The sequence below is a fragment of the Pieris brassicae genome, chromosome 1 (assembly GCF_905147105.1).
Source record: "Pieris brassicae chromosome 1, ilPieBrab1.1, whole genome shotgun sequence".
NCBI classification, from domain to species: domain Eukaryota; kingdom Metazoa; phylum Arthropoda; class Insecta; order Lepidoptera; family Pieridae; genus Pieris; species Pieris brassicae.
The window spans coordinates 571219-595147 of record NC_059665.1 but is presented as its reverse complement, the minus strand read 5'-3'; the positions used below and the strand labels follow the sequence as shown (position 1 = coordinate 595147).

Sequence of the window (23929 nt, the reverse complement as noted above, 5' to 3'; positions counted from 1 at the left end):
ACGGAACACTAGTACTAACAATGAGCAAACGGCTTGGAACGAATTGTGCACTATCGTGTTGGTGCTATTTTTTCCTACAACAAGCGATTATCGAGCGGTAAATGTTGCAAAGCTTTCGTATGTGCCGTCGGGCGATGTCTGTACATGTTTGTTTGTCTGCTAGCACGAGGGCGGTGCCAATATCACCACTGAGTCCATGACGCGTGCGCTCATATCCGACGACCCCAACAACCATATTGGACAAGTCCAACTAGGGTATGTATGTGTACATACAGCGCTAGTGTGACGATGACCTTGCGAATTTCCACCGGCCTTGGTTCACAGCCGAAAAAACTCAATTTCTCTGACGATTAATGCCGTGAACATTGAGATTTAGCTCAGTGGATATTCAATAAATATACTTTAATACATTGATAAAGATAAATAGTAACTTACCAACACAGCAAATCGTATTCACGCACGACGTCATAGGTGATCCAACACAATTTATTATTTGTAAAACTATACGGCCCGTAACGTAAATATTTAGTTTGGCAAGAGTTGCGAAGATGATTGTGGATGTCTCGTGTCGTGCGTCAACACGAAACGATGTCTGGCTGATACTTGTATAATTTTTTTTTTATACAATGATAATGCACGCCCATTTGACAGACTAATTAATGAAATCTACTTAATGTGCTTGATTTATTCCCTAGTTATCGGGACAAGCAAGAGTCCTTGGAATTCCTGCCCTGGTTAGTAGTGTACATAGTATTACTGTAGCTGGTCTGGTTGTGGGTTAGCTGTTATTTAAGTCTTTCTGCTTTGGTTATAGCTTAAAGCTCACTAACTCACTTTCATATACAATGCGTGATGAGGTTTGGACTTCAAGAATAGATGATGGGTTAGGTGCGAAATGTAAATGCTGTATTGTCAATCGTAACGTTTTATATCGACGCTTATTAAAAGCAATTGTTATTATGCGGGCTTACGGTCGCTGTGAATTTTAATATGCGTATGAAACAAATGATAGAAACATTTGTTCAGTATTGTACATATGTGGACAATAATAATTCGGAGTTTGGACTTTAATGTATTAGTATGTATATAAGACGTTACGGTTATGTATAATTGCGATCAGTCCTAACAGCGTCTTGGTACGAGTGTCTTAGATTAGTTTAATTATAACCGATTTCAAGTCTTGATAGGGGATTTTGAGCCGGGTTCATTTACCTGTAACATAACCCCAAATTAGTTTTCGAGGAATTTTAAATTGTGTAGATACTTATAAAATGTATCATATGGCTATTTTGTGTTCATATATGTGAACCTCTTAAAATGTGTACCAAGATTGTGAGATGCGTATTACCCCATGAAGCACCAACACGTTTGTGAAATTATTAACCTCTCTTTAAATAATAAAATACATTTCATACATTTAGGTCTTGGTCACATCAGGGGTACATAATATTCTATCGAGTCATGGCCAGTTCTATCGTTATGACATCTGATTCTACTCTAGTCTACTGTCTATGAACGAACTTTGAGAAAAGGGTTTTGTTACGTAATTGTTTCCACAATGTTATTCATTCGTTAACGTCAACAGAACATGAGGATTTGTATTTTATGTCTGCTAACCTTGAGTGTGTTGAGTATGGAATCGATTGTCACCAGTTATCGCTAGTAAATGCAGTGATATCCTAAATACCCTTTTTACGTGTACTTATGAACGTCAAGAATGTGAATTATTTACGTTGCCAGTTCTCAAAATAGGTACATAAGCCGAAGAAGTGTCAAGACAAGCAAGACACTCTCTGGCACTTTTATATGAGCTCACTGTAATACACTTTAGGGCTTTTTGAAGTCCGTTATAAGCTTTTTTTTATTAAAGTTTACCACATCACACATAGTACTAAATCTACTGCATATTCCACAAAATATTCCATCTAAAGTGTATGAAAATTGAAGTAAACATAAGTGTTTCAAAAAAGAAATTAAAAAATACAATTAAAACATGTACAAAATAAAATAAGCTCACGATAAAATTACCAGATTTTTTTTGTAGAAGAAAAAATTTAAATAAAAAAAAAAAAACAGCAAAACAGGGAATTAGGTTCGAGATAAAAATCAGACTCAGAATCAGAATCTAAAACCGATCAGTCCACTACCGAATATATTCAGCTCCGGATAAGAACTATTTAATCCGTTATAATCGCGAATTCATTTTAATATAGTGAAAGGAATAACTGACAGAAATGATCTCATTTTGATTAATTTTCTTCTTGTTATATATATTTAAAAAAATATATTTATAGTTATATAGGGATTTTCGGTAAAACCAAGTAGGTTTATGTCGTATGACGCTATACAAATTTACTTATAATGAATGTTATAATCACGTTTCAGGCATCGGTTTTCCTCAATTATAATACCTTCTTGGTTTTTGCAGTAATATGTATTAAACACGTTGTCGAGAATTACAGGAATATATGTCTAACATATATAGGAATTGTTCTATTAAAAGCAGCTTTTAATAGAACTTTTCTTTAGAAAGTACTGCTCGATACAGTTACTACTCCTTTATTGAAAATAAACGTTAGTCAATGAAATTTTGTAAACCTCGTAGGACAGTATAACGCGGTAGTTTAGTGTAGTTTGACATTTATTATGATTTGTCATGTCCATAATTAAGTTTTGCATACCTTTGCATCTGTTTCAATCGTGTGGTTATAAGATAATAATATTAAATTGTGTTCATAGTTTTTGAATTGTTACGAGAATACTTCAACGTGATTTTCTTGGGGGGATTACTGGATTTTGAACATTACGACTTACGATAAGAAATTTATCGATACTTCGAAAACTTTTTTTTTAAATAAACCTATTATAAATTATTTGAACTACTAAAATGTCATAATAGTGAAAGGAGCGAGAGAGAGAGTCTCAGGACTAAGAAACATCGTAACAAGTGGAGATCTGTGGTCTCTGCCTGAACCTTCGGGAAAATGGCGGGAAATTACATTATCTACATAACTCAGACTTCACTATATGAAAGATGTTCAGAAATTGTAGCTAGCGTGAGAATGACACATCATGAGTGATTACATTGGTTAATAGACTTGTTAATAGTTAATTATTTGGTAAATATTTAACTTGAACCGTTACGGCGGACGTTTACCTTCCAAATCGTGATTCGTAAATTGATACGTCGGTGATTTTTGACACGAGGGTTGTCAGCATCAAGAATCAAAATTCACTTAAAAGATCATATATTCAGGTGTATAACATTTTTCCTTTATAATTTGTTCGAACAGTATATTATATATATTAAAGTACACAACATCATATATACATTCTCTATACTGTCTATGTATTCTAAAATACATAAATTACGGTGAACATAAATTTTGTAAAAAAATAATATTACACTTCGAACAATTTTTTTTAGGTTTCACTAGTCCTATAATGTGTCTAATACAAATTCTAAAGCTTTTAATTGAGCAACCCACTACGAAATATATCACGCTCTGGATAATTAAGCGTTTATTATGTTATTTGTGAAGATTTCAAATGAGAGGTGAATGAACTTTTAGTTTAGTTATAAAATATCGTAGTTTCGTAAAATTGCCCTAAATCAGTGGCGCTACAACCTTTTTAAGCATCAGATATCTGAATCCGTTTCATTGTCAATGTAATAGGCAAACAGGTTATTAGCGACTTTTTGTGTTTAAGACAATCCTCACGATGTTTCACCGTTCGAGCCTATGTTAAAAGCATTCATAGAAAGAAAGTCCATTGGTGCACAGCTGCTGTTCGAACCTACGACCTCAGGGATGAGAGTTGCATGTTGAAGCCCCGAAGGACTAAATCATATATCATTCTTAAAATTTAACTTTAGCTTTTTACACTGATGCAACCCTATATAATGTAAAGATTGTATTGTTGTGACTTTCAATGCAGGCATCTCTGAATGATGCCAAACTGTAACAGCGTATAAAATTCTCATCCCAATCGGCATGATAAACATAGAGTTTTGTATAAACACAGATTACGTGTGTACTTTAGATAAACAATTAATGGTTAACCCAAATTTGTTAGTTACGTAATTCTGTAGAATTTTTTTCATAAAAGGCTGTTAATTTTTTGAATACAAAGTATTGTAATCAATTAAGGAATATTCAGCAAGTGACAAGTATTACAGTGAATATAATTTAAACGGCTTGAAAGTATTTTTTTAAACTTGAGGTGGAAAGTCGTCTCTGAATCTTACACAGTCGAGAAATAACAAGAATTACGTATGTTTGACATTACGTACGTAATTATTCGTTAATCCAAGACTTTTTTAAGAACTATAAGAGAGACGCTGGACAGAAACAGGTGGAAACAGATGTTTCCTTGCTGATAAGTGATTTAGGATTCAGTTTCACAAACTGTTCCTCTTTCGTAAACTAAACAAAGTCCTTATCTCAAGAGACCTTGCGGCTCGTTACGTCTCATCGTCTAGCGAAAAGTAATTATGACAAATTAGTACAAAGTATTTACAAATAGAAATTGGTGTTTTACTGCTGTCGTGACCAATTAAAGTCTCACCGTTCCAAACCGTGGGAAACGTTGGACAATGTTTTTATTTTGACTTGTTAGTTGAAGGTAATGGCTAGTGTACTGCATAGTGATATACTGTACTACCGAACGCATTATTTGGAATGAAAAATTACGGGAATCATATTGGTAGTATCTATGTACACTTCTTTTGTTGCGTTCTTCATGACTGAAGCTCGTGTTGGTGTTGCATATCTTACTCTATCCTCATATTTTCGGCAAGCCTGAGAGCCTGTGTAAAGCCCTAAAGGATCTTAACTAGGTATTAATACTTACTATGTACTATGAATATTTAAAAAAACATAGAAGATATATGAATCCCATTTGGAGAAAGAACTGGCAAGAAACTCTTTCATCGCAAAGTTTTTGATTTACGAGGAAAGTGTAACTAAACCGTTATTTTTCACGATAAAATGAACTTCACGTTGTAACAAAATATCATAATCTTACTAAGTGTATATGTATATATACACTCACTAAGAAAATACGCATTTATATCGTATAATATTTTCGTGCTAATTAAATAAATATACGAAAAAATGTTGTTTGAACGTTTCTCTTAACTGTTTAACGAAATTATTTAAGCTGATAATTTAAATAATATGAAATTTGTATTAATTCCAAGTAGATTTTAAGATTCCAATTCTCAAAAGTAACGAATGAATAACGTTGTTAAATGTTTTCTGGTAATTGATGAATGGTTTTAATTGACAGAGCGATATCGAACGTTGTTATTTATTGGTACGTTAATAGACTATTTGACAAGAACATTTTCGATTATTGGAGTTTACTCCTTAAGAAACGATTTGAGTTATAAGGCCCGGTACGGAAATTTTATGAGGAGTAAAATCATGTGTAACACGAACAGTTGAGGCGTTAAGTAGAAAGAGACAAACATATATATCTGTAGGATTGAACGTGTAAAAGAATGAATGCATCTAAAATTGGATTTGTATAAATTGAACACAACTATTATTGTTATTTATATTGTTTTGTAACATACTTTATGTAATACGCTTTATTGAAGTAATATAAATAATCCGAATAATTACAGATATATGTTTGTTTCTCTTATCATTTTAGCAGTTGCGTTCATTTACCCTTTTTTTTCTATTCGATATATATCATAATTATCGTTCGTAAGGAGTAAACTCCAATCGTGCGTCGTAGCTGACACACACACTCAATTTTTTTTATTAGTCACTATGGAACCTATACAAATAGTTATTCTTAATTGTATTAAGCATAAAAAACATTTATAAATTTTTGAAAACAACGCCATAACGTTTCTCTAGGTAGGATTGGGTTGCCTGAAGACACGTTAATAAACAACTTTTCACGTATTAAGTGTTATTCGGCGATTAGTGTTAAACAGACTGGCAAGACCTTATTGCTACGCCATCGTCGAGTTGTGTTGTGAATGTGACCGTCTTGTGTCACGTGACTTAAGTATGAAAATCAATATTTATAATTGTTTTTTTTTTCTAAATAAATCACTACTTGTTGTCTCCATAACACTTTTCAAAGCCATGGCTCATACTCATAGATTATTCTTAATTATACTTTATTATTCATACTGTCCAATTGACTAAAGAATGACGACTCAACGAGTAATTTATGATCAGTTTTACCAAAAAAAGTAACGTATGTTAAATTCGCAGACTTGGGCGGATGCCAAAATGGCGAGACGAATGATGTAATCATTATGATTTAAAGCAAAAACGTTTTATCCGGTATGAAAAGGACAAAACGGGTTTACTAAACATTTTGTTATAAAACAGTTGTTTCAAATAGAAAAATGTAGTTTTCCATACATTGAAAAACAGTTTGCTATAATCTGTTTTAGGTCTGAGCCTTATGTATCTGTTTCATGATCATGTGTCAATCTTATAAGCAAGTGGGTGATCCTGTGCCTGATCCAGGCTGTTGGTTTTTTCTGTCTAAGGCATGGTTTCGTCACGATGTTTTCCATCACCGTTTGGGCGTATGTTAAATGCGCACACAAGCTGTAGCCACTTGAAATTATATTCCTATTCCTAAGCGAACTCATGGGTCTCCGAAACAGTCTGCTCTTTTTATTTGTCCGTAAGAATTACGTTATTAAACAAAGGAAGGTTTGATGTTATTTCAAAGATTAGTGCAAATCTTTTATTCAATGGCAGTTCCTTGTCATGTGACTACGTATTCGTAGTCAACACTGAAATGTAAATGATATAACTTCTGTCAATGATGGAAGCTTAATTATCTTCTAGAACTTACTTAAACAATATATATATATATATAATAGTATAGAAGCCGTTAATGCCATTGAATTTTTCAATTCGTTTTGCGATTGTCGTTTGTTTACTTTGTCAGTATTCAATTATGGTTTGTGTTATGAGAACTACCAAGGATTTTTTCAGCTTCATGTATGGGTGATGATAATTTGTCAAAATTTACACTTTTCCATATAAAAAGGCAAGGTGGCCGAAATACGAAACCCTTGTATGTACATCAAGGTTACTAATTAGTACAAATAGATTACGGTTTTACGAGCATCGTATGTAATACAATAAACTCGAAAGACTTAATTGATCACATATGAACAGTCCAATATATTTTTTTATAGAACACGGGCCAACGAGCATAAGGTTCCTGTGCACCAAAGTGCCCATTTACACTCATTGCCACAACGCTCGCGAGTGTGTTGCCGTTCTTTTGTTATCTCTTATTGCACAGCCAAGTTTTGAACGACCGCTTTCTGATCTGTTTCATGATCATCTAATAGTTAAGTGGATGATCAGCCTGTGCCTGACGCACGCCGTCGACTTTTTTGGGTCTAAGGCGAGTTAAATAGAAAGAATGTCCATTGGTGCACAGCCGGGGATCTAACCTACGACCTCTGGCATGAGAATGCGCACGCTGAAGCCACTAGGCCAAAACTGCTTTATTATTAACATTTAGCTTCATATATTTTATGGAAGGAAGGGGGAGACAAATGATGTACTGATAATGCGATGGACGTTCACCTTGTGGCTTCACTGTGCGAGTCGTATCCTGAAGGGCCTAGGCGGTCGCCAAGCTCCAAGAATGAATGCACATTGTTTCTTTCCAACTTTTGTCATCTTGAAGTAGGGCGAATGGAATAAATATATGGTGGAGTTCCATGTTTATGTATCCATTTTAAAGGATCGATACACGGATTTAAATAACTTCGCTCGATAGAAAAAAAACATCCAAACATAGACAATTTTATGACGAACATGTATATTTTATCGATAGTCAAGTAATCCATTGATAAAAAAAATTGATAAAATAATATTAATTGAATGTTTTACGTAAGCAATTGTTGTAACGGGCCGGCGCGCCTCAGTGCTCCAGCTCTCCACTGCGAACCGCAGTCCACCCCGAGACACTGACACAGTAATTCGTGCTGAGATAGGGCCTTAAGTAGGTCAAACTTTGGACGGGTATTAACTAACTACCTAGACTATCTGTCTATATCGTACTGTGAAATAAAAGACCGGCAAACATGCCGGCTTCCGGCATACCTTACTCCCAAAAGTGGGCACAGAAGGCTGATCATTTATTTACTTATTAGAATAATGACCACGAAACAGATATAGGAATCTGAAGCTAAGATCAAGGGTTGTAACTTGTAGTGCCATGGGTTTTTGAGTATGCGTTTTAAAGTTTTGTCTTCAATTTGAATTTGAGGCTTAGGTTAGGTTAGTTTGGTATACATTTTGTAGAAAGTATTCCATATTTATATTAATAATAGGAATTCAGGTAGGGTTTCTGCAGCTAAGTTTTACCATGGGTTGGTACCAAAATTCCGCTCGTTTTCGAACTTTCGAACCAGCTGTCCTTCAATAGACGGAAGAGCCTTATGGCAGTGGGAGTGTCTTTGGGCGGCGGTATCACTTAATACAGGGGGATAGCCTGCTCCTCGTGTGCAAAAAAAAAGTTCTGCTTAATATTATAATGTATTTCATTAAATGTGCTCATTTGAATATAAAGTTGAACAAGAATTACGTCAGCCGTTACGTAACAGATTACATTATCAATGATAAAATTCTCATTACAATTTATCAGTTGAAATTGTAATGGAAAAAATCGGCCATGATTTTCCACTTATGTTGTCGCGATAAAATCAGTTTAAATTCACAAGTCTTTCGTGTCTATTTCCTATTATCGGAGAATGGAAATTTCTCTTTTATATATGGTACGGCCAGTATGTTCATATATATCATATAAAAATATGTTTTTGGCACATACAATTTACAGCTGTATATGTGAGTGAACCGTCGGTCATCATATCGGAGGGGAGGAGTTACAGATTTATATATTACCTGCTTGTTAACGGAAATCAAGCCCGATACTTATGACATCTTGGTAATTGAACACAACCCCAGGCACGAGGATATATAATAAGACGAAATAGGCATATAAATAAAGCAGTGGTTGTAGGGAGCTTTTTAGGTATTGGCCTCTGTATCTGTTTCATTCATCAGCTAACATCCGCCGTCGACTTTTTGGGTCTAAGGAAAGCCGGTTTCCTCACGATGCACCGATTGGTCCATTGGTGCACGGGAAATACGATCGGGATTACGACCTCAGAGTATGAGAGTCGCGCGCTGATACCACTTGGCCAACACTGCTCTATAAGCATTTGCTTTAAATAATCCACTAAAACATATATAAAGCGAGTAACCAACTAATTAGTTTTATAAAATAATAGCAAATTAGCACAAATATTTCATTAAACGTCTATTTAAATATTTTTTTGTAAATTTATGTCACATGGCAATGCCTTATGAAATTCCATACGATCGATATCTCTCTGCATTTCGTAATCAAGATCATTATTAGTATTCATCACACGTCCTGAGAAAGTCCTATGTTGTGTATAAATGAGAATTGCAAATGCAATGCAAAAGCGCCATTCGTGACTTTCGACGGACCTTTTAAAAAATCTATTTCCAATATGAATAGATTCTTTAATGTGGCAATACTGAATTGTATATATTTCATTTAGAAATGTTTCATAATCATTGATATGTCGACCATGCATGGTGCTAAGACACGTTTCTGTGCAGTTTCGTTGCTGGAGTTATCCTCCGGGAGCGTATCCCGGCTTTTGAAAGGATGCTATGGAGGGCCTGTAGAGGAAATGTCTTTTTGAGACAGGCTGAAATTGATACACCATTGGAAGATCCATCCTCGGTATGTATAAAAGTAGTATTGTCTTTTGTTAAAATAGATTTTACACATTAAGAAAAACATTTTTTGAACGGATTAAAGCTATGTATTATACAACTTCGAGGCAATAAATACAGATAAAACCACTTTCTCTGCAGCTGTGTTACTTTTGACATTTAACATTTAAGACCTTTCGTCTTCAGTCACCGTGACCACGCACACTGAAAAGTACGCGAAACGTCGGGAAAAAAATGTAAAATTTAGAATTATGTAAATAACTATAAGTTTTAAAAAATAATACATAGCTTTAATCCGTTCAAAAAGTGTTTTTCTTAATGTATACAAGTATTTTAACACGAAAACAAAAGATGAAACGATATGTTTTGTTTAGATTGATACTTAAGTTTCTAGACGGTAAGTGTGTTTGTTTAGTTTTGAATATTCTTTCTTAAATGATATTAAATTTATGTTTGAGTCTAACGGGAAGTCATTTTGGACTAGATGGTGTTGAACAACCACACTGATCAACTGTATACTATTCGGGTTTACTGTTGGTATGTTCTCTGCATTAGAATACTTTATTCAAGAAACGGAAAGAGACATAGCTAATAACTCGTGTAGCGTGACAAACGTACTTATTTCCAAGCGGCTTGATCCCTTGGCGTTGCGTTGAGATGTGGGGTTTGCATCTTATACAGCATTTACCTGCAGCTCAGTTTTATCATCGGCTATCGAGTGGCACTATCGCACAATACGAAGTATTTCTAAACCAATTCGACTCAGGGTCATTCTAGAAAAGAGCGTAACAATTCTTAAAAGGCCGGCAACACTCTCGTGAGCTTTCATTAAGAGTATATTTAACAGGCGACCCTAAGTCGAATTGGTTCGGAAATACTTCAGTGGGCAGCTGGTTCCACATAGTGGTGGTAAATTGCAAGAAACGCTCAGTTGTCGAACCATGGACGTCGAGGTGATACGGGTGGAGTGTCCACGGGCGGCGGAATCTCTTAACATCAGAAGAGCCGGCATCCATCCATCCAAAAAAAGTGTTAACGTTGCTCACACACACACACACATTCTATTAATTGTCAAAGGAAGGAAGCCTTCGAAAATTCCATAGACACCATTTTTTATCTCAGTGAAACAAAATCGTAGAGAAGCGTAATATACATTTTAAAATATTAATCTCTCTCTTAATCTTTTAATCATATTTTGCACCACACCACATTGATGATTGTCTCCCAACCCGAAAGGCCGTTTCAAGGCTTAAACCATTTTATGAACGTTACGTAAACAGTTTACAACGAATGTATTTATTTACACTTAGTTAACTTATACAAAAACATATGTATATGTTGAGTTATTTTACCTTACTACAAACATACACGCCATGGCTGTCTGGCATATTATCATTAAGCTTTTTTTCAATTTCCAGTCGGACCAGGTATACAAGTCGGTGTTCATAATCTTCTTCCAAGGAGACCAGTTGAAGACCCGCGTGAAGAAGATTTGCGAGGGCTTCCGCGCTACTCTCTACCCATGCCCTGAAGCGCCTGCTGACCGAAGGGAAATGGCTATGGGTGTCATGACCAGGATTGAAGATTTGAATACGGTAAATTATAATTATGGGCTGATGAGGGGGAATGGAACTGTATCACAAAGTAGCGTGTCATTAGGACGGGACGCCCAGAAATGACGAATCACAGATTCATGGACACTTATTTTAGAGAGCGCGTTGCCGGCCTTTGATTGACTATACCAGTGGTAGTATTTCTTGCTGATGCAGTACTCGTAAAAGTTGCTTAATCTTTTAACATAGACTTTCTACCATAAACAGTTACGGAGATTAAAATTCTTATGTCCCTAAATTTTGCTCTGCCGGCTTTTTTCTGTAGAATTGTTAGTAAAAGGGCATGATTAGAAACGTCTTTTAACGTTTATTTGATTCAATTAAACTTTCGAAAAAAATATTGCGACAGTGTGAAACCTTGTTGTGTCAATGTTGCTGGACTAAAACGGCCTAAAATGATTTAACAATTCTTTTGTAAGACTTAAAATAAATAGAACACAAGAACAGAGAACAAGAAGAGACACTTTAATAGAGACTGTAATTAGTGTTTTTGGACACTTTCTCATGTTAAATATCGTTAGGTTAGACGTAACTTACTAATTAGTCTTAGTTAGGTTAGATCGTAATGTTCCGTCATGAAACCTATTTAGGTGAATATATGTAAAACTATGAACAAAAGCGGCTTGAATACATGATAAATTATGAAAATGAATGCATGGAGGACATATTTCCCCCTGACAGCGGCAATTTATTTGACAAATTCTGTTATCGGAACGACTTTGACACAGAAAATAAATATCGCGGTTTACGATGTTGGTACAGCGATTATGTTGGGCAACGTGACGTGAAAACTAGGTCCATTGTTTGTTCTTTTGATGGTTTTACTGTTCATGGCTTAAACGTCTTATAACTATATGGAGTCTTTATAGCCAAGTCGTAAAATTAAACAAAGTTTGCTCCGCTAGTTAATGTAAATTGAATTTTTACGTTACACCGTTGAAACTGAATTCATTTACTAATTATTAATTGATTATATTTAGCACAGAACACGCAAGTCTTAAGCTGGCCTGAACCGATAGTAAAAACTAAATCTAAATTAGAGTAGACTCCCTAAGGCCATGGGCTGCTATAACTGCCTCTTTAAGCTGTTTCGTAGACTCACTTGAGCCCCTATGCTGTAAAAAATATATATACTATCTTGTCTCTGTCAAAATGTGTACGCTGTGATATGTGGCACAGATATGTAGTATGTAATTAGAATAAATTTTTCCTAACATTTAGTTTAACATCTTGTATAGATTTTCCTTTACTACAGGATTTCGAACATCATCCACGGACAGTTACTTAACACCCTTATACGAACATTTTGTGTTACTCTTGTTTAGTCATTTTGATGGATCAATTATAAAAATCCGCACAATTAGCCATATTAATTTTAAGCTATTTATAAATGTTGTCAAACTTATGGTCTAAATACTCGGCCACGCTATAAAGGCCTTTGATTTATTTTTGTGGAAAGAAAATAGTAAATAAAATATTGTTATACAGGTTCTCGGACAAACCCAAGACCACCGTCATCGCGTGCTGGTCGCCGCAGCCAAGAACATCAAGAATTGGTTCGTCAAAGTTCGCAAGATTAAGGCCATCTACCATACGTTGAATCTGTTCAACCTGGATGTCACTCAAAAGTGTCTGATCGCGGAGTGCTGGGTTCCGGCTCTCGACATGGAGACGATACAACTGGCGCTTAGGAGGGGAACGGTAATTTTAGTGTTTTTCATTTAATATGCTTAACACAATTTCAAGATTCGATTCCTGGCGAAAATAATTGTTGATATTGCCCTATCTGATTGCTTACACGTGCTTAAACCGTTTAAGTTAAGAATATAAGTCACATATGTATTTGTTTGTCCCAGTGTTTCCCAAGCTTTTTGTGCCCCACCCTAGCATCTAAAATCTTTTGTAATACATAATTTTAGTTATAAAAATTTAAATGATAGGTTTTAGGATTTTTTTAACGAAACACAGCAAGTAAAGTTTCAAAACATGAAAAACTGTAATGCAAATACCGAATAATTTTAATAAATTTTCGAATTTACCCCTTGTGGGGCGAGGCGTAACGCTGTTCTGTTTCACGTTCTATAAGAAGCTTGTGGAGAACGTTTATATTCCTTTAGGACTTAAAATATCTAACATTGTCGTTTCTTGGCCCATTCACTGGAACAGAACGCAATATCGCCAACATGTGTCAAGTTAGCTAAAGCTGACAGCAGATGGCGCAATTCCATGTAAGAAATAATTTTGACTTAAAATAACAAATGAAGGTACTAATGGCGCCATCTCTACTAGGGGAACTTGACACTTACAGCGTCATCTATTAATTCTAAATACCCAACATTAGTTATATGGGCTTCTGTCAATTATTAAGTTGTATTTTTTAAGAGTTATAACACGTAATTAAAATAACGCGTTCCAGGAACGCAGTGGCAGTTCGGTTCCGCCCATCCTCAACCGGATGGAGACGTTGGAAGACCCGCCCACATACAACCGGAACAACAAGTTCACCATCGCCTTCCAGAACCTCATCTACGCGTATGGTGTCGCCACCTATCGGGAGGTTAACCCAGGTGAGCCAGAATCACGAATATCATTAAACAGAGATATATGCAATATATATATGTTCTGATGTCTAGGTATCTTAAAAGATATTATATTAATAGAACAGGTAAAAAACCTATCATAGCAGTTGTGCCTAAGTATTAAACGTTATAATGGTTAATTTTTATTTACTGGCAATACTAATATCCATGACAGCGAAGCTCTAGCTGGCCAAGAAAAGTGGCACTGTACACTTATCTTGTGACTCCAAAACCACACACAGTATGTCCCAGTTATAAATAGCTACTATAAATTTGTCAATCTTGGTTTCTTGGCTTGGATTGATGAGTCCAGCGTGTTACTGTCACAATGATTATCTCTCTTCCTTTATTTTGTTTATATTTTCCCCTACCAGACCTAGTATTCAATGGGGATATATTTACCAGGAAATATGTGATCAGCTATTTATTATATATTAACATAGTATATTTATCAAGAGAGTCGAATAGTATCCTAGTGTTTGGAATAACATAAAAACTTCTTGCGTTAGGGAGCGTTCAAGTATTACGTAACGAATTTGGGGGGTGGGGGGGTGTCCTCTTGTAAAACGTTACGATGCGGGGCGGGGTTTAAATTACGCGTTATTGATAATACTATTTTCGACTTTCCAGTACTTTACACCACATAATGGTGAGCTTTAGGTATAAAGAGTCACTGGGGGTGGTCACAAAACGTTTTACTATTGGATTCAGAAAACGTTACGGCGGCGTTTCATCAACCAGGGGGGGGGGGGGTCTAGAATCTCCAGAAGTTGCGTGACGTAATACTTGAACACTAACTACTAATAGAAAAAAAATTATGTAACTTTGCCATTTGCACGATTATAACACATTTTAATCATTCTTATTTTCTATATATTTTATTATTTATTGCATTTGAGTATGAGAATAGTTAAGAGTTAACTTTGAAATAAAATCAGTGCCAGAGCCGTTATTAGTTATTCCAGTAATTAATTAAAATAATAATATTTCCCCCCCAGCCCCATACACCATAATAACGTTCCCGTTCCTGTTCGCGGTGATGTTCGGAGATTTGGGCCATGGGGCTCTAATGGCCGCTTTTGGATTCTGGATGTGCTACAAGGAGAAACCTCTGCAGGCAAAGAAGATTGACAGCGAGGTGAGAATTCATTTCAAATATATATATTGTATAAATTTACCATATGTTTTAAGTAAGATCTTTAAAAAAGTTTTTTTTTTTTGGAATTGCAACTAAAGTATTAAAATTGTCATTTTCCTTTTGTTTTTTCTCTTATTTTTTCGTTTCGTTATGGTAATGTTCGTTCTTCGTCCACGCCCTTGAAGGTCCATATTTTTTTACATAGAGCTATAGACACAATTTTTGTCTCAATTTGGAACATAACAATTCCAGATCTGGAACATCTTCTTTGGCGGACGCTACATCATTCTGCTCATGGGCCTGTTCTCAATGTACACTGGGCTCATATACAACGACATCTTCTCGAAAAGTCTCAACATTTTCGGCTCTTCTTGGAGGAATAACTACAACATCAGTACCCTCGAAGAGAACAAGTTGCTGCAACTCAACCCTGACTCTTGGGACTACCTTCAGTCTCCGTACCCCTTCGGAATCGACCCGGTTTGGCAGGTCGGTAATTCTATAATAAGGGTAGTAATGTGTATTACCGCGCTATCTAATGTTATTAATATTGTATTTTTGTAGTTCGTATCATACCTCTCGGATCCAAAAGTTTAAACATGCTCAAATCTACTTTTTTATATAGAACAGCGGGCAAACGAGCCGCCGCCCATGGACACTCTCAATGCCAGAGGCATCGCAAGTTGCTTTTGCCAAAGGATTTTTTATAGGAATTGTCACGTGACTAAGCGTTTTAGTTTCAGAGCCCAGAAGTAAATTTAATCATGACTGCAAGAGCAATTAAAATAAATTTAATTTGAATTTACAGCTGGCAGAAGCGAACAAAATTATCTTCATGAACGCCTACAAGATGAAGATCTCCATCATCATCGGGGTGTTCCACATGCTGTTCGGTGTCTGTATGTCGCTGTGGAACCACTTGTGTGTATTACATTCATTTTATTACATTGACACGAATGACAGTCACTCAATCCATACTGACATCGTCATTAGCAGCGATCTCACTTTTTATCACAATCTGTCAGACCCATCACGGGCCGACGTCTCATCACCACAATGCTCAATCAGTAATGTCTTCCGGTCCCTGAGCGGTATGTCCAAAGCTGACGCTTCGATCTCACACGAGGTGGTCGTAATAATTCCAATTTATGAAAAAAAAAAATTCTCTCTTCTCAGAGGCATTGCATCTCTTTGCGTTCTCTCAAAGTGTACTAAAGAGTGTGAGTGTTCTGCTTCGTTTCAACACCGAACGAGCCGTATCAATTTATCAGCATAAATGTGGAATCGACTCCCGGTATTCCTCTTCCCTGAGAGATACGGCTTCCAATTTTTTAAAGTAAGAGTGTACTCCCTCAAAGGCCGGCAACGCACCTGCCCTTTATGTTGATTCCGTATGCTCGTTTGCGAATCAAAATGAATTATAATGTTGTTACGAGCTAGGGGATCGGATAGAAAATGCCGTAGATTCCAGGGTTTATGTCTTGATAAATCAATGAGGAATTTATGGACACAAATTAATCGCAGAAATGCACTTATAACACGCACAAAAACAGTCACTAATTACTTCACTAATGCACACTTCACACAGTTCTTTATCACTTTATTCGCACTTTATCGCTTCGGTTATCGCATTCAAAACTAAAGGTGACTAGTCGCGTTTCGGCTCGCTTATATATCCCTGGGAATAATTCTAAACAATATTCGAGAACTTTCTAGGCGGGCTTGCTACTGAGTAGCGATTGCACAATTCTAGAACGTCCGCACTTTTTGTCTCTTTCGCACGTTGCTCCGTCCTTGTCGTACGGCGTTCTAGAGTGCTCAGTCTAGTTTCGAGAAAGTTCTGATCTTCTCTCTCTCTCTCTCGTATCATTTCGTCCTTGTCTCACACCTAGAAAGTTTGGTCTAGAATATTCCTTCATCAAAGGGGTATACCTAGGCCTGAAAACGCCTGAAAACGGATCTCCTGAAAACTACACCACTCTACTACACATGTTCTGAAACCGACTGAAAAAAGGTTTCAGCTTCCTGAAAACTAGGGTAACATTATGGAAATTACAATTTTCTAATATGTTATTAACCCTCTCCTGAAACGGTCAGAAATCATATTTCAGCCTTCTGAAAAGTTCTCTAACTAGTGGAAAAATCTAGAAACATTGTAGTCGACCCGTCTTCGTAACAATGTTTAAATGTAATAGAAGGAAGCTACAATAAAAATCTATGGAATATTACGTGAGAGGTTAATGTATTGACAAAATTGAACATTTCGTTCAGGTACTTCAAGCGCCGCATCAGCATCTACGTGGAGTTCGTCCCTCAGATAATTTTCCTGACGGTGCTCTTCTTCTACATGGTGCTGCTGATGTTCATGAAGTGGACGTTTTACGGAGCCACCATTGACCACTTCGGAAGCCAAGAAGAAGGTATACAATTTTAAAAGTAATAATAGTCTGCGCGTGCGCACATTAAAAAAGTAACATTTATTATCTATATAATAATATATTAGGTTCTTACATATGGTATTAGCGTTTTGTATGGGTGGAACGAAAAGTAGATTTTTTTAAATACAATGTATTTACTTAATCAAAGTATGTACCATTGCTATCTTTTGCCATCTTGTAGGTAGTTCATTGATCCAAATGATTAAAGTTTTTGAAGGCGGTTTCGGCTGACCCATCAGAGATGAATGTTTGAATAAATCCTGGTTTAAGAAAAATAATTACACAAGTAATTTGAGGTCAATGTGGCCCTTTTTCAAGTGATGATATATCATTTATATATATATATATATATATATTTAGGTCTGGGCCTCAGATTTCTATATCTGGTTCATCAGTCAATCTAATAATAGTTGATCAGTCTCCTGCGCCTGACCCATGCCGTTGACTTTTTGGGTATAAGGCGAGCCGGTTTCCTCACGATGTTCTCCTCACATAGAAAGTAACTCAAGTGTTGCACGGCCAGGGATCGAACCGACGATCTCAGGGTCTCGATGCAAGAAACTAGGCCAACACTCCTATCAAAAACTACTGAACCGATTTTAGTGAATTTTTACTTTGGTTATAAAAATTGGTGGAGTATAACAAACGCCTGGAGTTGTATATTGCGATTATTGGTTTACAGATATCGTGAAGTCGTCTGGCTTCTGCGCTCCCTCCATCCTGATCACGTTCATCAACATGATGCTGTTCAAAACTGACGAGAACCCGCGAACACAGTGCGACCCCACCATGTACCCTGGACAGATTGGACTGCAAAAGGTACTTTTTTTTTTATGTAACAGGAGGTTTCTCCTGTGCGCGATGTTAAGCGCAATTCTCATTGCCAGAAGGATCGCAACCGCGCAGCCGGCCTTTTAAGAATTGGGACGTTCTTTTCTTGAAGGTTTATTGTTTAATCACAGCAACTAAAACTGGTCTCAGGCAAATGTTTCTATAAAATGTTGTAAACAATAATGAATTTCATTTCAGTTCTTCGTGTTGGTGGCTCTTGTGTGTGTGCCCGTGATGTTGTTCGGCAAACCCTACTTCATCATGCAAGAGAGGAAGAAAAGAGCGGTTAGTTTTAGTATCATATCAGTAACTATTGATAAATTTTAAAAAGGTACTGGCTTTTGTGAGCAGTGTCGGTGTGTGACTCTCATCCTGGGGTCGTAGGTTCGTTCCCTGGCTGTGCACCATTGGAGTTCATTTCTATGTGCGTATTTAACATTCGCTCGTACGATGAAGGAAAACATCGTGAGGAAACCTTGCCTTAGACCCAAAAAGTCGACGGAGTGCGTCAGGCACAGAAGGCTGATCACCTACTTGTCTATTAGATTGACAAATGATCATCAAACACATACAGAAATCTGAGGCCTGGAACTAAAAAGGTTGTAGCGTCACAGATTTTCTTTGGTGTTTGTAGGCACTGCAAGCGTGTGGCTACTGAAAAATGAGTGTAGTATATGAATATTACAAGATTAAGTCCAGGCAGTAGAACGGAGAAGATTCCTGGCAATAATTCATCATTCTCCACCACTTGATCGGATGTTATAACTAAAGCAAATACAAAAGTTAAATGAGCTTTTATATATTTTATATAATTCAGTATCTTTTAATAATTAAATTTACTAATTGTTTGATATAGGAGACAACTACGGTTACAAACACTATTATTTTATATCTATAACTTAAGTTAACCGCTCTCTTCTAAGTTATAATTGTTTATAGAAACCAATATTCATAAACGATCTTAAAGCTAAAAATAACTGTAATTTATTTTAGCTTCAAGGCCAGCAGCCATTGGCTGAAAATGCCGAGAATGGAACGGCCGGTGGAGCACCCGTGCCCGCTTCGCATCATCAGGAAGAAGATATCTCTGAAGTCTTCATTCACCAGGTAAATAGACCGTTGGACTTCAAAAGTGTTTTAGCCCAATTGAACCCTTGATCTTTGATTTTTCTTATTGTAGTAATTTTCAGAACTAAATGTAATGACACTTTTTACCGGATTGAAGCTATTTATTATTATAAATTTATAATTTTTTACATACAACTCCGGGGAAATAAATACAGATAACACAACTTTCTCTATAGCTGTGATACTTTTGACATTCAACACCTTTTGTCTTCAGTCACCGTGACAAAAATTAAAAAATATTATATGTAGATTATACTAATACATAGCTATATATGTGTACAAATGTGTAAAAGTTATGTTAGTAAAGGACAATATTTATTGACTTACTTGATTAACTTACTATTGACAGTATTTTTAGCTCTATACACGTCAATATTTTTTTCCAAGTTTTAAAGTTCAAAGGTTTTTGTGTATTCCAAGTTTGGCCATAGCTAATTGTCGCTTAACACACACACATATATATATATATATATATATGTAAACACGTTTTCTAGGCGATCCACACCATCGAGTACGTGCTCGGCAGCATTTCCCACACGGCGTCCTACCTGCGTCTGTGGGCGCTGTCTCTGGCCCACGCCCAACTGGCCGAGGTGGCCTGGAACATGCTGCTCCGCAAGGGCCTGAAGTCCGGCGGGTACGAGGGCGGGGTGTTCCTGTACGTGGTGTTCGCGGGATGGGCCGCCATCTCCGTCTCCATCCTGGTGCTCATGGAGGGACTGTCGGCCTTTCTGCACACGCTGCGTTTGCACTGGTCAGCCATCGCTTTCACGACGCTTGAAAGTCACAGCTTGATCCGTGGTCTCCGGTGGAGCGAGGATCGCCCTCGCCCATCATCATTTTACAATACAAATACTTTAGTTGGTTAAATTTCCTTCCAGGGTCGAGTTCCAAAGCAAATTCTACGCGGGCGAAGGATACTTATTCCAGCCTTTCTCCTTCGAAGTCATCCTCGATTCCGCGGGACAAGGCGAGGAGTAGATCCGGGAGTGTTTATCGTATTATTCGTGTTTAGAGATCTCTCAGAGTAGAAACGTGTGTCGTACGATGTTTGCCGTTCGAAGAAAATTAAAAATCTATATTTATATTTTCTTTTATTCTTTGTTACTTCTCTTCTACTTCTCTTGTACAGCTGTATGATGGTCTACGATCGCTTTACGCGTTTCGATCCAGTTATTTAGTGATAGGAGTTAAAAAGTGAATTATATCCCAATGTTAGCCGCGCTCGACGTGAGATTGTAACGATTTGTTTTTATTCATTTTTGTAAACATTTTTTATAAGTTGAGATGTACTTAAATCTGATTTTTAATTATATCCCGAGGCTCTCTTTAATGTATCATTATAACTTATTCCAGTAAGTCATGAAATCGGCTTACGATGGGGTTTATTGTTGAATCAGAAATAAATATTGTAGCTTGTATTGGTGTTTTATTTATGAATTATATTTCTTATGTACTGGTGATAATAATATTTTTTATTATATAATAGGGGTTCAAACGGACCAACGGGACGCCCATGAACACCAATTAGCGGGTGTGATACCGGCCTAATAAAAAATACCTCTAGTAAGAGTTGTTAGCGCAAATAATAGTTGTATGGGCATTACAATTATGTGTTAAAATATAATGGTATCAGTCAAATTCGGCTCCAATGGTGATGCTGATGTCTCCCGGCAGGACGGTTGTCTTGTGGTACCAGCGGTTTGTATCCACCACCACTGAAATCGGTTTTTATTAGTGCCAAGAATACCAAAAAATAAAATTAATTATTTTCTATCATAATGTTATTTGTTAACTGGCCTACTACGTGGGGGATCGATTGGCTGCGAAAAATATATAAACGCTTACGTATTTCCCCTGGCTCCACAGTAAAGGTGATCCAGTCGCACCAGTAAATACATTCGGGTGGCGGCGCTAGATCCCACTGCTTGCGACCGCGAATCTGTGCCTGCCACGAAATGTGACGCACTGAGTCAACCTGGGAATCGTAATGGAGATGATATCGGATTATGCAGACTAAGAGATTATTCATGATTTCGTAGGGGTACGACGCAATCTCCATTAACGATTTGAATATTGAGTTTTTGTACCACGTCATTCCAAACTTGCGAATCTAGCGCTAATTATATTAATTTGTTTGTTCACGGAGTACCAACTTCACCCTTAGGTATTTGTTTTACGTAGTTAAGAGAAAAAAAATCAACATAATTATTATTTTCGTCAAGGCAATAAGTTACGGCATTCATTAGTAAAAACAAGGAAATTACATGCATATGCGCCCCTTGTCCAGGTCCTCCCATAAAGATCCAATCGACCATATCACTTTCGGCCGTTTTCGGTAAAAAGTAAGGTCGGCTGTAGTAACTCCTCAGCTTTCTGGTCTCCTCATCGTAACAGGTGCTCCAACCAACGTACCACGGTTCACCAGAGAGGTTGGCGCGTTTCTCATCCATAGTAAACACTTCTTCTAGAGAATTCAAACCAGATTTATATGAAAAATAGAAGCAATCGTTTATTCTCTTTCCTTTCTTCTCGTTTAGATAGAAGTCCGCGAAGAAGTCATAGCTAAATTCCTGTAAATTTTAGATAATGTCCAAATACAACATTATAATGACGAAATCGAGGTGGTTCAGCTACACAATTCAGCAACACGGGAGGAGGATGGTTGCCAATCAACCACGCTCTTTCTGCATAAGAACGGGTTATCGGCACCCATAACTGATGAGCGTATATGGTGAATATTATAAGAGAGGATGAGGCATAAAAGTTGTGAGGATCGAAGCATCTTAGAGAAGACAGTTTTTTGTAATTTCAATTTTTTGATTACTAATTGTTTTGTTTAATATTTATATGACCTCATCGTGTATGTCATGTTTGCCCATAAGAGCTTGTCACATTAAAATATGTATTTTGTGGTTAATTTTACCAATTTATCAGTGTGCCGAGTGTGAGCAAGCTTTTATCAATAAAAAACACCACGTAAAAATATAAATATAGTAAAAGGATATGTATTTTCCATTACAGGGTTAGAAAGACCGATGTTTCTAGATTCTAGAAGTATTATGGTAAACTGTAGGATATTATTTAATAAATTTAATTATACTCACTTCTATAGCTCTCCAATTTCTCGTAGCATCGGTCACAATGACAGGTTTAGTGGTATACGCAAACAGCTCCTCAAATTCCTCGGCCGTGATATCTGATAGTCTCGTGACGTTTTTTATGTCTATGCACATGGAACAGTCCTCTGGAGGTCGAAAGAGAGACTTGGACGATGATGGCAATTGAAGAATGCAGTCCTGCAAATATCTATTAAGTTAAATGTTAGATATCGGTGCGTAGTCGTATTAAATACCTTACGTAGCAACGCTCCGATATTAGCAATATCTTAAAACTTACATTCTCAGTATAAAACTGATTAAAAATCCAGGACAGAGTAAAGCCTAAAAAGGCAACTACAGCCGCCCCTATAATATATTTAAAATACCTCCTGAATTCACTAGGTATTTGCACTTTATGAGGTAATTCCAGTTTTGATACAAATGTGTTATTTAGTTTAAGATCCTCTATTTTACTGATTAGTTTCAAACATTTTAATTCCGCGGTTTTAAGTTTTTTTTCAAACAGTTTGGCACGATCACCATTCATCTTTAAGTTTCCGGAAGATATGAAGGGGCTGAGAACATTGCTACCCTCTTTATATCGAGTATTTTCTACACGGTTACAAAAGACATGGAGCACTTATTATACAAAAAACTTATTTTAAGAAAATGAGCGCCAAATGCGAAACTAATTGCTTATTATAAGATATGAGGCTTCGATATATTTTATGGTTGTTAGTTGTGAGTATTACTTTCTCTCAGACATTGTATTGCATTTTGTGGAACAAAATATAAAGTGCATCAAGAAGTACTAGGTTTTAATTCATTTTTATAATTCACGGTCAAAAAAATAACATATTTTGGTGCTCAAAGGTTCAAGAATATTCTATATATTTATCACCCTATAGGTTTTTGTTCAAATAATCGCAAAAGGCTGTCAACGCAACAAGTGTTTAATGGGTATGAAATTGAAATTCATTATCAGTTCTCGACACCACAACTGTGACCCCATCATACGCTTCGCTCCATATACGCAATAGGTTTTCGAAAATTAGAAGACTTACTGACTGATTCTTAAACTAAAAATTGGGCTATGAAGTAAGTTCAAATAGAGTTCAACTAGATTTTTATTTTAAATTTCACAAATTCGTCTATTTGTAGCAATATAAAAAGTTGAGTCTTTTGCAATAAAAATAATAATCCTTTTAAATTTCAATTAAATCTATAGGTGAAACTTTAAAGGTAAAATAATCACACTTATTACCAGATAATATAGACATATTTTGAGTTTTAGCCATTCTTCATAGCAAATAGCTTATCCTATG

At 36.4% G+C, this 23929-nt stretch overlaps 2 protein-coding genes across 7 annotated transcripts in view; one reads left to right on the top strand and one right to left on the bottom strand.

Annotated features, from left to right (window-relative positions):
• Positions 1-20922, top strand: part of LOC123710886 (V-type proton ATPase 116 kDa subunit a1) — a 25394-nt gene extending 4472 nt beyond the window's left edge. For 2 of the 4 annotated variants that reach the window (XM_045663201.1, XM_045663193.1), the window contains exons 5-17: positions 9657-9783; positions 11195-11371; positions 12878-13090; positions 13806-13956; positions 14967-15106; positions 15359-15595; positions 15915-16027; positions 17378-17526; positions 18227-18363; positions 18574-18660; positions 19369-19482; positions 19998-20257; positions 20385-20922. In XM_045663201.1, the coding sequence (XP_045519157.1) occupies positions 9657-9783; positions 11195-11371; positions 12878-13090; positions 13806-13956; positions 14967-15106; positions 15359-15595; positions 15915-16027; positions 17378-17526; positions 18227-18363; positions 18574-18660; positions 19369-19482; positions 19998-20257; positions 20385-20484 (2005 nt within the window). In that variant the 3' untranslated portion in view covers positions 20485-20922. Of the gene's footprint in view, positions 1-163; positions 256-695; positions 735-9656; positions 9784-11194; positions 11372-12877; positions 13091-13805; positions 13957-14966; positions 15107-15358; positions 15596-15914; positions 16028-17377; positions 17527-18226; positions 18364-18573; positions 18661-19368; positions 19483-19997; positions 20258-20384 lie in introns of all 4 variants that reach the window. The other 2 variants (XM_045663176.1, XM_045663184.1) reach the window with 2 other exon arrangements.
• On the bottom strand, positions 20912-23929 carry LOC123710915 (bifunctional arginine demethylase and lysyl-hydroxylase JMJD6-B). 3 transcript variants are annotated; one of them, XM_045663236.1, is made up of 6 exons: positions 23669-23769; positions 22903-23015; positions 22611-22802; positions 21771-22076; positions 21352-21481; positions 20912-21221 (listed from the first exon to the last, which is right to left on the bottom strand). In XM_045663236.1, coding segments are annotated over exons 1-6 (828 nt in total). In that variant the 5' UTR covers positions 23670-23769; the 3' UTR covers positions 20912-21135. The 3 variants fall into 3 exon arrangements, with proteins under 3 accessions (XP_045519192.1, XP_045519202.1, XP_045519183.1); XM_045663246.1 differs by lacking the exons at positions 22903-23015; positions 23669-23769 and adding an exon at positions 23869-23929; XM_045663227.1 differs by lacking the exon at positions 23669-23769 and having other exon boundaries at positions 22903-23214.

Bases quoted from the DNA above. Each gene is read 5' to 3' on its own strand.
- LOC123710915 (XM_045663227.1), bottom strand. From the start codon at position 23,151: ATGAATGGTGATCGTGCCAAACTGTTTGAAAAAAAACTTAAAACCGCG. The intron at 22,803-22,902 runs GTAAGTTTTAAG...AGATATTTGCAG, and splicing joins ATCAGTTTTATACTGAGAAT to GACTGCATTCTTCAATTGCC. The intron at 21,482-21,770 runs GTAATTTCCTTG...TACGATTCCCAG, and splicing joins GACAAGGGGCGCATATGCAT to GTTGACTCAGTGCGTCACAT.